This window comes from Loxodonta africana, chromosome 18 (assembly GCF_030014295.1).
Source record: "Loxodonta africana isolate mLoxAfr1 chromosome 18, mLoxAfr1.hap2, whole genome shotgun sequence".
Classification (NCBI taxonomy): domain Eukaryota; kingdom Metazoa; phylum Chordata; class Mammalia; order Proboscidea; family Elephantidae; genus Loxodonta; species Loxodonta africana.
The window spans coordinates 68,435,241-68,449,542 of NC_087359.1; the positions used below are offsets into that span (position 1 = coordinate 68,435,241).

At 37.8% G+C, this 14,302-nt stretch overlaps 1 protein-coding gene across 5 annotated transcripts in view; it reads right to left on the reverse strand.

Annotated features, from left to right (window-relative positions):
- Nucleotides 1-14,302, reverse strand: part of RABEP1 (rabaptin, RAB GTPase binding effector protein 1) — a 119,905-nt gene that overhangs the window by 38,789 nt on the left and 66,814 nt on the right. For all 5 annotated transcript variants that reach the window (XR_010318439.1, XM_064271630.1, XM_064271631.1 and 2 more), the window contains 4 exons: nucleotides 12,408-12,527; nucleotides 9,492-9,627; nucleotides 5,486-5,664; nucleotides 3,153-3,284 (listed from right to left, as the gene is read on the reverse strand). Coding sequence is in view for 4 of the 5 variants with exons in the window: in XM_064271630.1 (XP_064127700.1) it covers nucleotides 3,153-3,284; nucleotides 5,486-5,664; nucleotides 9,492-9,627; nucleotides 12,408-12,527 (567 nt within the window). In the remaining variant the exon portion in view is untranslated. The remainder of the gene's footprint in view (nucleotides 1-3,152; nucleotides 3,285-5,485; nucleotides 5,665-9,491; nucleotides 9,628-12,407; nucleotides 12,528-14,302) is intronic.

Genomic DNA, 14,302 nt, shown 5'->3' on the forward strand with positions numbered 1-14,302 from the left:
GGGAATAGCTGTTCAATGGGTAGGGGGGATCCTCTGAGGTGATGAAACTGTTCTGGAAGTATACAGAAGGAGGTGTTAGTCTCACAGCACTGTCAATGTACTATACGCCACTGACCTGTACACTTTAAAATAGTTAATTTTCATGTTTGTGAATTTCACTTCCATTAAAAAAAAAATGTGCAGCACATTCCCACAGTCAAAAAGCAGACTAGTGCCGTTCCACAATACAGCTGCACAGTTAGTGGGGAAATGAGAAAAACGGGCGTTGTAGCGAGGTTTTCTTGAAACCAAATTTATTCAATTTAAAGGACTATTCTTTAAGATTATATCCCTTCGCTTTTTTATTGTGAAATGCCCTTCCTTTTATGAACCAAAGGCAACTATAGAACGCAGATAAATGCTTTAAAAAATATCCTTACTTGGCATAATAAAGAGCTCACAACTGTCATGCTAATTCCTCCATTTCTTTCTTTTGAAAAATACTTGCTCGGGAAATTCAGATGGCTGAAGAACACAAATCTAGTCTATGAAGATAGCTATGGCAAAGGTCCAAGTCTAAAGAAATGAGACTGCAACCAAGTAAATGTCCTGATAAACGCTGGAATGACCACCTATTCTAGCAGTTGACAAAGGTGCCTAAAGCCTACTGCAGTCACGTACAGCTGCTGTGACACCAAGAGAGAAGGGGAAGAGTTGTAAGGGCCATTGTTAAAACACCAGACTATCATAACGGTAACAGAAGAGAGAACACACACTTCTAAAGCAAGTGTAAACTGCTGTTTCTGAAGGATGATTCAGCAATATGCTCTAATGCCTTTAAAATGCTTATGCCCTTGAAATGAACAATTCTTTTCCCAATAATGTCCATAATGATTTTTATAGAAGGAAGAATTACATGCAACAGCATCACGGCACTATTTATAACAGTGAAACATTTTATAACAAAAAAAAAGGAAACAACTTGACTAGGGTAGGGTATTGGCTAAATCATTTATGCTACATTTACATGGAAAAATATCAGCCATTAAACATCATTTTTTGGGAAAACATTTAATGGTGTACCAAAACTGTAAATTTAAATTAAAAAAAAGTTACAAAACATTATGTACAGTTAAAATCTGAAATATGTTTAAAATGTGCAAATAGAAACACATATATGTTATCTTCAAAAAAAGAAAAAGGGGGGAAAAAAGAAATACATACCAAATTGTTAATGGTGGTTAACTCTGGGTGGTAGAATTACCTACCAGTTATTTTTATTTTGTATGACCTTTTCTGTACTTTCCAAATTTTCCACAATGAACATACATCACTTTTGTAGTGAGATAAACGTATTCTAAACATCAGGTTAAGGAAGATATGCAGTCCTACAAGTTTTAAATGTCTTTAGCAACAAATCGGACTAAGTCTCCAAAGCATTTCATATCAATGGTAAACTAGAGGGCTAAGGTAAATTGTCATGATTCTCACACACCTAACAGTTATACTCAACATTCAAATTGCAAGATATTGTATCTGAAAGTGAAAAAGATACTTGAAATGTCAGGAAATAATGCTATGCACAATATATCATATAGATCTGTTAAGACAAACTCAAAGATAAGAAAAATACTTCACTGTAAATCACAACAAATCTCCTTGCCTATTTTCCTGCTTAAATATTACTTTTTACACATTCCTGGATACAAAGCTGCATGATGCAGAAACCACATAATACTTGGCTGTACTCAAAGATCGAGACATTCTCCTGGGAGTCTAACTATTCTGCTATTGGCAGAATCGGGGCAAGTGGTCCCCACTGTTTGTTCCAGAACAAAAAAATGTAGAAAAACAACTACATCATACTTTTCAATGTCTCACAGGATTAAAAAAATAATAAAAAATTTTTAAATGTCAAACAATCCATACACATGGAAATAAAAGCTACCAGGAAACAGATTATACATTGGCTAAGACTAAATCTGCAAACTAAACAGAAACATGATAGCTCTGAAAGTGAAGAAAAGACCTTTATTTAATTTAACTGAAACTGGTTCACCTGGCCAGGAAGAGGAGGGGACTGGGGGACTGAGCAGGAAATTCTAAACAGTAGGAACAGTAAATATAAACAAGGCACACAAGCATGGACAGTAAGTAGACAGGTCTGGCTGTGGTACATTGGGAAGCAGTAGGTGAGACTGGAATGGCCGTTCAAGTGTGAAGGCCCTTCTATGCCACGCTAAGGACCCTGGTTTTCATCCTAAAGGTAACTAGAGAAGCATTTCCTTCTTCGAAGACAAGATCTCCACATGAGCCTCAAAGGAAACAAAGGCAGAGTGAGGTAAGTGTCTCAAATAAAGGAATTAACATAACAGGTGGAGAGTGTAACACAAGACAACTAATTTGGCTAAAATACAGCCCATATTATGAAGGCCTCCGCTGTCTGAGTGAGGAATTTTTACTTAATTACGTAGGCGGTGGGAGTCAGTGGAGGATTTTCAGGAGGGAGGTGGCCTGACTGCAGCTGCACTTAAGAAAAATGAATCCGGCAGTAATGCGAAAGGTGAACAGGAGTAAGACAAGCTGAAGACAGGAAACCTGGTGAGGAGGCCCTGGGCACACTGTGGGTAAAACCTGATGAGGCCATAGGAACACCACCTACACTTTCCGCCTCTGGGCCTCTACTCTACCCATTCCCACAACCTGCAATGCTCTACCCTACTCCGTCACAATCCGCCCAACTTTACCCACTATTCTCAAGGTTAAGACCTAATACTCTCAGGTCTCATGCACGTGCTTTAGGGAGTTAAGGCGCTTCAACACTTCAGATAATCTCTTTTAAACAAAATGCTCAAAGTATTAACAATATTTATTCTTACCAAATAAAAATTTTGCAAATATTATTTAAAGACTTTTTCTAATGTTTTAATTTTGGAACCACTGAAAAAAGAACATCTAATTATTGCAGAGACAGTGAGAGAGACTACAGCATGTTTCCAGTAGTGCTGCATACAATGCCTTCGAAACAGTAAGCAAAAATATATATTGTTTTCCCTAAATTTAAACTACCAGCCATGCACTTCCCCTACAAAGAATGTAATTTATTGACAGATAAGTAAGCTAAAAATGATGACATCTTGTATACGCTGATTTAAATTACAGATTCACTGTACCTCTTCATTTGATAACTGGGCTGAAGATTCTTCATGAGTTAAAGCACACACTACTGGTATTTTGACTTCTTCCTCAACATCTGTTTTTTTATGATCCTTTCTCTTATTAAGTCTTTGTTGTTCATCTTCCTCCTATAAGTTAGGAAAAATATATATATTACCCCAGTAATATATATTTAATGAGTCATACAGTTCTTTGACAACTCAAAACAAATAATAGAATGCAGAGCTTGATGATAAAAGACGAATGGACACTTAGCCTTGTTTTGTAATCACATCTAAGGGCCCCTGGTCATGACAAAATGTTCTAAAACCCTAGGTGCAAAGCATGAACCTTGGAAGCAAGCTTCCAAGAAAAGTATGCTCTGTGAAAGTAATGTAAGACAAAACAAAGCAAAACCCTATGTCTGCAAATGATCCAAGAAAGGAATTTTACATAGAACATTCCTTCTGATTACTGCAGAAAAAGGAAACAGTTGTTGACATCACACACCCATTAGAAACACATGCGAATTTATATGAACTATAAAAGGAATGGCTGAAGTTGATGTAGTAATTCACTCAACGAAGATGAGTAAGGTACCTTCAGTGTCCCCTAAAACAGTCTAGTGGGGAGGAACAAAGACACAGTTACAATACTAAGCACGTATGTACAAGGTTCTATAGAAGGAGAAAAAAAAACAATAACTGATTTCATCTGAGGAGGATAAGAAGGGGTCCAAAGGAGGTAACACTTCAGCTGGATCCGGAAAGATCAGAAATATGAGTTTGCCAGCTGTGTGCGAGGGAAGGACAGGCAGGGAGGGTTCCACAGAGAATGGCAGCAGGTACAGAGGAACAGAGCATGGACAAGCAGGCACATGGGACAGCACTGAGTAACGGGGCATGACTGAAAAGAGGGCAGGCACGAGACAAGAGCAGGACGTGCGAGAGGCTATGGTGGGACCAGACAGATCCATTCAGCCCTCAGAGCTGCCATTACCTCTCAGCCTGTTCCCAATCTATAACATAATACTATACTCCCTACGCATATGGAGAGTTTTATCTTGTTTTTTAAGACCTGCTTGAGAAAAGCTTTATATATAAAGCCTTAACACAATTCCAGCACATATTAAGAGCTCAATAAATGTTAGTATAGGCCTTAAATGACCATCTTAGGAGTTGAGAGTGTTTTACTGGGCAGCAGTTGGGGCATGGGTAGGTCTGTACTGTAGAATCTACACCCTATGTTGGCTGTGTTTACACACAAGATGAATGGGTCAAAATTAAAAGACATAACCGAAATTGAAAAAGGAAGAAACCTTCGAAAACCAAAATCTAACTGAAGTATGTAGGGCAATTTAAAGTATTTCTTACTAAGCCTAGAAAAGCAGTGAACCCTTCTAAGTAAGCTATCCCAGGGAAATACCTGCATGCATATATATATGTGTGATGTGGTATAAATATTTCAGAATAGTAGCTGCAACACTGACTGAAATAACAACAACAAAAAAAACTGGAAACCATCTAGATGCTCACTACCGAGAAAAGGATTAAAACAATTGTGTACACCATGTTACCAGTTTGTAAGAATGAAATAGATTTCTGATGTGAAAACATACCCAAGACAATTGCTTACGGGAAAAACAGATCACAGAATAAGTGCTTATAGCATGATACAATTTGTATAAAAGAAAAGAAACAAACAAGCCTAACTCTACACTCATAAACACACAGAAATGGCCTGGAAGTCTACCTACCAAACTGACAAAAGCGCTTATTCCTGAAGAAGAGGAAGTGTAGGAGACGATAAGGATTTTCACTTTCTCTGTATTTAAAACAATTTTTTTTAAAGCATGAGGATGTATTTGTGTATTAATTATGTCATTAAAAAAATTAATTTTTGAAAAAAGACAAGGAGGAACGAGGACCTTGAGTATACAGCCCTCTGGACACCTGCCTTTTCACATCACTCAGCCCCTCCCCATCGCCATCCTGCTACCTTCTGATGAGGCTTTCAGGGCAACGCCACAAACTGCTGGGCTGAGATTTACACAGCTCAGGAGCTCGAGGAGAACAGGACAGCACTACAGAGAAAGATTTTCTCAGAAATAGGCACTGCTGCATCCTGAAGTCTCTGAAGAAAATAATTTATCAGTTTTTTCCCCCAAAAAAGGCCATTTCAAAAACTGAAAAGCAAAATCCCTTAAATACCACTATTGAGTTTTTTAAAGTGAAATAAATCACCTTTTTGCAGCTTAACTCAATCTCTATAAAGTCATGAGATCATGGGGATGTGGGGATGGGGGTGCACTATTAAGGAAGCAAGCAAGTCCTACAAAACTGCTATTCACCTGATCTTTCTTCTTCATTTCTTCAACTTGTCGGAGCTGTTCGGAAGTTAGCACAATCTCCATTCGTTGCATGTCTCTCATCAGCAAACGCTGAGATTCCAAAAACTGGTCATTGGCCTTCTGCCACGTGTGTTTTAACTGGTTGTGTTGTTGTCGTTCTTGTTCCAAGAGGTGGCAAACTGTTTAGGAACCCCCCAATCAAAAACACTGAATTTTAATGGTAGGCAATTTCTTTAATATAGGGCTACCAGACCAAGGGTGGGGCCCTGGTGGCGTAACGATTAAGTGGTACGGCTACTAACCAAAAGGTCAGCAGTTCAAATCCACCAGCCGCTCCTTGGAAACCCTTTGGTGCAGTTCTACTCTGTCCTATAGGGTCACTATGAGTCAGAATCGGCTTGACAGCAATGGGTTTTTAGACCAGGTGTGCCCACTGGTCCAATCTGTCTAGGATTCTGCCTCTGACTGGCACCAAGGGGCCACTCGTAGGTGGACATGGCAGCTGTCCCTACACGATCTCTCTAAAGCAGTCTCCCGGAGTGTGTTCCTAGGAACATGTGAAAAAAAGATTTCTGTGCCCTGTAGGTTTTATAAACCCTGGGCTAAATAAATTTTCAAGATTTCTTTACTGCAAGGCTTTGAGCTCAGAGTCTTAATTATGCCTATGTTCTTTGAGGTAGAGGGATGACATATAATATTTCCCAAATTTATCTGACCAAAAACCCCCTCTCCACAGTGCAACTCATACAAGTATTCTAGGGAATAAATCAAGCCAAAAACCAAACCCACTGCTGCCAAGTAGATTTCGACTCATAGCAACCCTATGTACAACAGAACGAAACACTGCCCAGTCCTGCGTCATCCTCACAATCGCTGTTATGCTTGAGCCCATTGTTGCAGCCACTGTGTCAATCCATCTCCTTGAGGGTCTCTCTCTTTTTTTGTTGATCCTCTACTAAGCATGATGTCCTTCTCCAGGGACTGGTCCCTCTTGATAACATGTCCATAAGTACACGAGACAAAGTCTTGCCATCCTCGCTTCAAAGAAGCACTCTGGCTTTTAATTGCCATTAATACATTCTGATAAATCTGCCATCCAGGAATTACTGATTCTATTTAGTTTTGACCTCTCAGGATAAGTCAAAGAATCTCTGCAAAATGTTTCTGTTGCTACTCATCAGCTGAACCACGTCCTACTGAAAGAGTAGGCAGTATCATCTATCCAGCCCATCTACCCAGCCACCCCAGCAGGAAACCAGAGAGACAACTTATACTTCTGACTTTTCCTCATCCAACACATTTGGCTGTGACAAAAAACCAAAACCAAACCCATCGCAGATGAGTCGATTCCGACTCACAGCAATCCTATAGGACAGAGTAGAACTGCGTCATAGAGTTTCCAAGGGGTGGCTGGTGGATTCGAACTGCCGACCTCTTGGTTAAGCAGCTGAGCTCTTAACTACTGAGCAACCAGGGCTCCTTTCAACAGAGGTCTACTAATTTTACTTACTTTGCAGTATGACACATCCATCTCCTGGCTTCCGCCTTAGGTTAGCCCTTAAAACTTAGACAACTGTAACAGTAGCCCCGTTTTTGTTCTTCCTGCAATCAGACTTGTCCTCTCTATTCTATCTTCCACACCACTGTCAAATTGAACTTTCTAAAATGCTAAACTGATCTTATCACTTTTCAGCTTAAAACCTTCAGAGAAGCCAAAGTTACGACCCCATTTATACAAAATATCCACAACAGGCAAATTCGGAGAGACAGAAGGTAGATCAGTGGTTGCCAAGGGCTCAGAGGAAGAGAGAACAGGGAGTGATGGCTAGTGGGTACAGACTTCCTTTTGGGGGTAATGAAAACATTCTGGAATTAGTGGTGGTGGTGCACAACCTCATACACATACTAAAAACCACTGGATTGTACACTGTCAAAGGGTAAACTTTATGGCATGTGAATTATATCTCAATAAAGCTGCTACTTAAAACAAACAAACAAAAACCTTCAGAGGCTCCTTATCAAGTCCAAAACCCTTAGCATAAGGCCTCCATGATCCGGCCCGTGCTTACCTTTCCTATCTCACATTTTGACCCACTCCCTCTTGCATCCTAGTTGTGCTGAACTACTTTCTTACGCTTCCTACCTTGTTATGCCACATGCAGAAGGCCTTGAAGGCCATGCTCATCCTTGACCATGCAGCCAATACCTACCCATCTTTGAAAACTCCACTTGTGAACAACTTATTTTAAGAAGACTTAGCTATTCCCAGGACAAAAGAATTAATCACTCATCTGTGGCACTAGTGCATCCTAACACACTTCCAAGTGTAACACCTAGAACACACAATTGCATTAACTTAGTTGCATATCTAGTTCCCCCAATTTAAGCTGTAAATTACACTGCTGTTTAATTTGTATCTGTCTTCATTTCAGGACAATTTATTTTTATTTTTTGGTGTGAGTGCTTCAGTATGGAAACTACTCCATCCCCCTTCCTCATTTTAATTAGCCCTGTCAAACTTACTCAGGTATATTATGAAGGTCTGGTAGCCCCAGTAACTTACACATAGTTGGGGCACATGGTTTAAACAGAAATTTCTATTTCTTTCGGACACCCTTTCAAGAGTATGGGTGTCTTTTTGACTGCAACAGCACAATTGAAAACTGTTTCCTAAAGGCCAAAGACCCACTCAAAGTTTGGATGACTTTCATAACTTTGCGAAATTCTTCTGTAGTTTTATCACTTCAGCTTTCCAGTATTTGGAAAAAAATCTCATATGCAAACCTAAATTATTTATGGAATAGCTGTATTTTCCACAACATTTTGTATACTTAAAAGTATTCGCTGTAGAATTCATCACCACAGTCCTCATCCTGCATATTAAAATATGTTACTAGGGCAATCTGCAACAGTGGAATGTCACTAGGGCAATCTGCAACAGTGGAATGTCACTAGGGCAATCTGCAACAGTGGAAGACATCAGGGGTTCACACATGCGGATGAGGAAAAAGTCACACCTTTGTTTTCACTAACCCTAACTACTGCTCGATTATAAAATGGAGGCAACAAATCGTAGTAGTATAACGACACCTATGGCCTGGTCACCAACAGAGATCAGATATTTTCATATCTCATTGCAGTTGTTGCATATATTTCAATATATCATTTATGTTCATCACTACTTCAAAATTACAGTAATTATCAGGCCTGCTGCTAGAACTTGCATTCAATGCATTAATAAAAAAGCACATTTATTACTACATCAGAAGTTTGGGGCTTTTATATTTTGATTTTTTTCATAGTACAATTGTTTTCTTTTGAAATGCTATGTTTTGTATTTTACATATTAAAAACACTATTCTGAGAGGGCTTCAGAAGACTGCCAAAGGAGCCTTTCACACACAAAAGCTAAGAGCCCGGCAATATTAGAATCACCAAAGGGGCCTTTCACACACAAAGGCTAAGAGCCGGCAATACAGGAATCACCAGAAGAACTGAAAAAAGCCAAAGTCTGTTTGGGTCTTAGTGGGAGAAGGATGAGTCTTCTTTTCCTGACCCTAGTAAACAAAAAATAGCGTCAATTTCTGTACGGCTCTGCGGCCAGGCTAGTGAAACCCAAACTGTCCCTTAAAAACAGAGGTTTTATGTAGGGACACTGGGATACACTGTCCTCTAGACCGTTCTCACTTTCGCTAATACCACCTCCATCAAAACGGGTGTGGGGGCAAAAACAGTTTAAGCAGGAAATTCCCAGCCCCGTGATCCTTCTGCCTACAGCCCGTGCCTTGTGACGTTATTCCTGGGGTCGTGGAGGAAAAAGAAGGCCTTAACAATCCAGCTTCAGCTTTTCATGAGAACATTTAAACCAACTGCAAAGCTTAAAAATTAAATCGCTAACATGCTGAACTGGTATTTTAGGCTTTGTTATTGTTATCAATCAGTATCAATTTTACTTACATAGTTCTCTTACAGACTGACATTAGAAATTCACAGAATATGTATTTACCTTCGTGCAGCTCTTTCCGCATTTTCTCAGCATCTTCCTGTAGAACAGATTTCTGAGTATTCAATACAGCTACGTACATCTCCAGGTCAGTCCTACAAGACTTCTCAGCTTCCAGATAATGATTCAGCTCTTTAACCTAAAAACAAAATGCGATTCTATGACATCGAAATTTACCTCGGTTTCTATCTTAGGTGTAACAGTAAATTTTGACTGCGCCTTGGGGAAATCTACATTTCTATTTACATAAATTTACATGTACAAAAAATAGCATTTATAATTTTTTAGTATAAAGTAAACACTTATTTACTATAGAAACATGGGAAAATAATGCAATTAAACAGTCAACATTATCCATAACCCCATCATCCAGAGTTAATACATAATTAAGATTACACATACCAATTCTACACCTTGCTTCCCCGAAACAATACAAATACATAGTATACTCAGTTACGCCAGGTATGATTTTTTTTAAACAGTAGCTAATTTCTAAGGATAAAAATGGTACCATACTCTTGCAAGACTTTTCTTTGATTTTTGGTGCAAATTTTAATTCTAAATGCCTTAAATTTATAAAAAGGAGGCATTTCTACAGACACATATATTCATGGAAGAAATGAGAAGAGTCAGTGGTGGAAAAATACTAACCTCACATTGTGACGAACACAAACCTGGAGGCAAGCGCAGAATCCTTTTGAAAAGCACCTTGTTTTAAAAAATACTGAATCTCTGTTGAATGATGCACTATAACACTCAGAATATTAACAATATGGTCTAATATTTGAAAGAGTTACCTCCAGAATTAAATGCAATCCTGCCCCCCAAAATCTAGGATTATATAATTAGTTGTTTTACCCTGTCTTACAAATTGTCCAGCCTAAATTTTGGCTATGTAGTTAACTTTCAACTCTTTCAAATGATTCTAATTTCACATTCAAGGGCATGTTTAGGGCTTTTATCTTCCCACTTCTTCCAACCTGAAATAGCCGGCTTATCTGTTCTCAGTTATCTTTACTCTTAGGCCATTAATACAAATTGTTAGTGCTGGTGAGGAACTAAAATGATTATTATGTATTTAAACTGCCATCCGATGCTTCGCCGGAGGTTGCCTGCCAACCAAGCAGGACAGAGTGCTGACTGTTGTGAGGTACTTTCCCTGGTATCTGGAGAGGGTAATGATTCAGTCAATAGTAACAGAGCCAATACAGCAGATGTAAGTGGGATATAACCACTAATTTTATCAGTTATTACTTCTCAGAATAAATGTGCAACTCATTTAATAATAATTGTAAGGCTTCTACGCATTCATCGCTAATTTATGATGTTCACTGTAGGCTTGGTAAATAACCCTTTATCAGCTTATTGAGTATTTAAATGTATCAAATGCCTTTCTGAATCCAAGATGAATGTATATTGCTCTTCTCCTACAATCTTTTTATGTAGCACATTACAATAAAAGGTATCCTGGTGATACACCATTCTCAAACTCCTGGGAATAAACCTACTTGGTCATAACATATTGTTTTCTTTTTTTTTAACTATTGAGCATTTTTGATCCTGTTTTCCTAAGTGAGACAGATCTAGAACTTTCTTAGACTACTTTTCTATTTGTTTGTTTTTAATGAAGTTATACTAGTCTCATAAAATGAGTCGGGAACCTGTGCCTCTTTTTCTATTCTCTGATACGTTATTAAAAATATAAGGGTTACCTCTTCCAGAAAGGTTTGGTAAAACTTGCCAACAAAACCAACTGCGTCTTTTGCGAGAGAGAAGGCAAGAAAAAGGAAGATTTGGACTACAGACTCACTTTCTCTAATGGTCACTGACTACTTTAACTTCCCTATTTTACCCTGAAATAATTTTAGCTATATATCTTTTATTTGAAAATTTTCATTTTCCCTATTTTCAAAGATATTGTTGTGACACTGTTCGCTGTATTTATTATTTTTAAATCTCCACTGTATCAAATATAGCCTACAGGGTCCTATATGTCTATTGTATCTATCTAGATTATTGATCTGGTTGTTCAAAACTTCTATATTCCTACTAATATTTTTTCCTGTTTGCACTATCAGTTGCTAAAAGTTAGTTTAAATCTCCTAATTGCAAACATTAATTTTTCCTTGTAATTGTCATGTTTTGGTTCACATATTTCAAGGCTATGTAAGGTACATTCAAGTACATAAATGTTAAATCTTTTTGATGTTTATTACAGGGGTCCCTCCTTATCTCAATTATTTTTCCCTTAAATCCTACCCGCTTGATACTACGACTGCTGCATCTGTTTTCTTTGGTTACTATTTACATGATTTATTTATCTATTCCTTTATTTACAAACTTACCTACTTACCTGCGGTTTTAATTTAGGTGTATCTTTATAAGCAATATAAAGTCAGATTTTTAAAAAAAAGTATTAGTTTACATTTACTACGATTACTGATAGAGTCCCATTTATTTCTACAATCCTACTCTGAGCTTTTGTTCACTGTCTTTTTTCTTCCTTTCCTGCCTTCTTTTAATTATTAAAATTTTCAACCTTCCTTTTGTATTTCCTCTGCTGTGTTGTTATGACCAAGAAATCCAGGCACACTATAGCCACTTTTATCTTCAAAACATCAACTCTGGGGCTGGTTTCAGGATATGACATTCACTTTGAACAGTTTATTTTCCTTGATAAGAAAACGAATGAGCTCAGGTCTCATTTTAATAAGAAAATGAACACTAATCATCACTACTGTGATTATTTAAAATATTCCCAAGGGCAAAATCACCTCGAAGCAGTTCTTTGCATTTTAAAGAAAGCAAGATGTTTAAGATGCATAGTCATTACAGTGCTTTCCAGAGAGATTCTAACACTGCTGGGCGCACTGGGGCAGGATCATGGCTTTCAAACAATGAGTAACAATATTTCACAACCTTTGAGGCCTCCAGCTCTTTAATCTTGTCTTCAGCTTCTGTCAGTTTATCTTTCAAAGTCGTAATTTCCTTCTCCATGGGCATCACAACAGACCGAAGTTTTTCAGCATCCTCTTGGGCCTGTGGTTAAAAAGAATTAAATGCTATAACCTAGTGATTTACTGTTTTTGTAAGAAACTTTGACCCACCTACCTGCCAAAAATTACTTTGACCTAAATAGCTCTACCAGGCATTGGATTAGCATTCACAACACTGAACCAAGTATAACTTTTTAAAACTTGCATAACTTTGAATATCACAGTTGAAAATCATAATTTTCCCCCAAACATTCCATCTAGAATTTGGGAGTTTGTAGGAAAATGGATCGACTGTGATGAATTTCACTTTTTAATTAATTGAATAATTGAGTCAAAAAGTATGCCAGACGTAAAGAGAAATACACCTAATAAATATTTTAATTTTTACAATTCCTGATTACTAAGGAAACCCTGGTGGCGTAGCGGTTAAGTGCTACCACTGCTAACCAAGAGGTCGGCAGTTCGAATCCGCCAGATGCTCCTTGGACACCCTATCAGGCAGTTCTACCCTGTTCTATAGAGTCGCTACGAGTCGGAATCAACTCAACGGCAGTGGGTTTTGGATTTAAGCTAATGAGACCACAATTTCTTATAAGTACTGAAAATACTATTCTTTTTTAAACACAAAAAATAGAATGATATATTTTCTAAAATGTCAGAAAATTATCTTGCTATAAAAAAGGCTTCTATCTAGTTACTTAAACATAGCACTTGAAATCTTTTTTTTACTTTCTGATATCTAAATGAAATAAACCCAAATTATAACCTCTGAAACTATCATACTGACACACACACACACACACACACGCAGAAACAAAGGCAGACTCCAGCAGTTGGCTATTTCCCTTGTAGTGAAAATGAAAATTAACCTGTTTACTCAATTTACATGAATTCAAACTTATCCTCAACAGTTGTTCAGGAAAGGGGAAATAACCATATATGACCAAACGTGAATGGGGATTCCCCCCTCCCCCCGCAAAAAACCCTCAGAAAAGAGGGATTCACTTTGTCTCCAGTCCTTACAAAGTCATTTCATCAGTTATTTTATCTTGACCTAAGTCCCATTTAGAAAGGACACACTAGCTTAAAATCTCCTCAGTCAAGGCTAGTTTGGGATGCACCTGATAAAAATCACCAGGATAAAGAAAATGGAGAAAAGAGGCAAAGGAATTTAACGCAGATTATTTATTAACGCAAATGTGACCTCACAATTCCAAGTGTTAGTGTCACTGTAAACAAAACTTTTAATGACAGAAAAGTCACTGAACAACAAGGAAAATATGAGAAACTGTCACAGCCAAGAGGAGCCTAAGGAGACAGGGCAACTAAATGCAACGTGGTATCCTGGATGGGATCCTGGAACAGAAAAAAGGACATTAGGTAAAAACTAAGGAAATCTGAATAGAAAGAATGGATTTTAGTTAATAATAATGAATTAATACTGGTCCGTTAGTAAGATGCTAATCTTAGTAAGATGTTAATTATAGGAGAAACTGGGTATTGACTATACGGGACTATCTCCATAATTATTTTTGTAATTTCCCTGTGAATCAAAACCTGTTTTAAAAAATAGCTTAATTTTAAATATAAAAATAAACTTTAAAAATAACACAACGTGGCAGATTATGGAAATCATGAATATATTAGAAGAAGGAAAAACAGCTATTCTCAGGTACTTGTGGTTTGTTGTGAGCCTGCTATTAACTGCATCAAATAAAAATTAATCTCAAATAACTCAGAGAAGCGAAGGCTGTGAGCTGAGGCAGGTATGTTAGATGACAGTGCTCTAGCGATGATGCAGACATCGTCATATGCTTG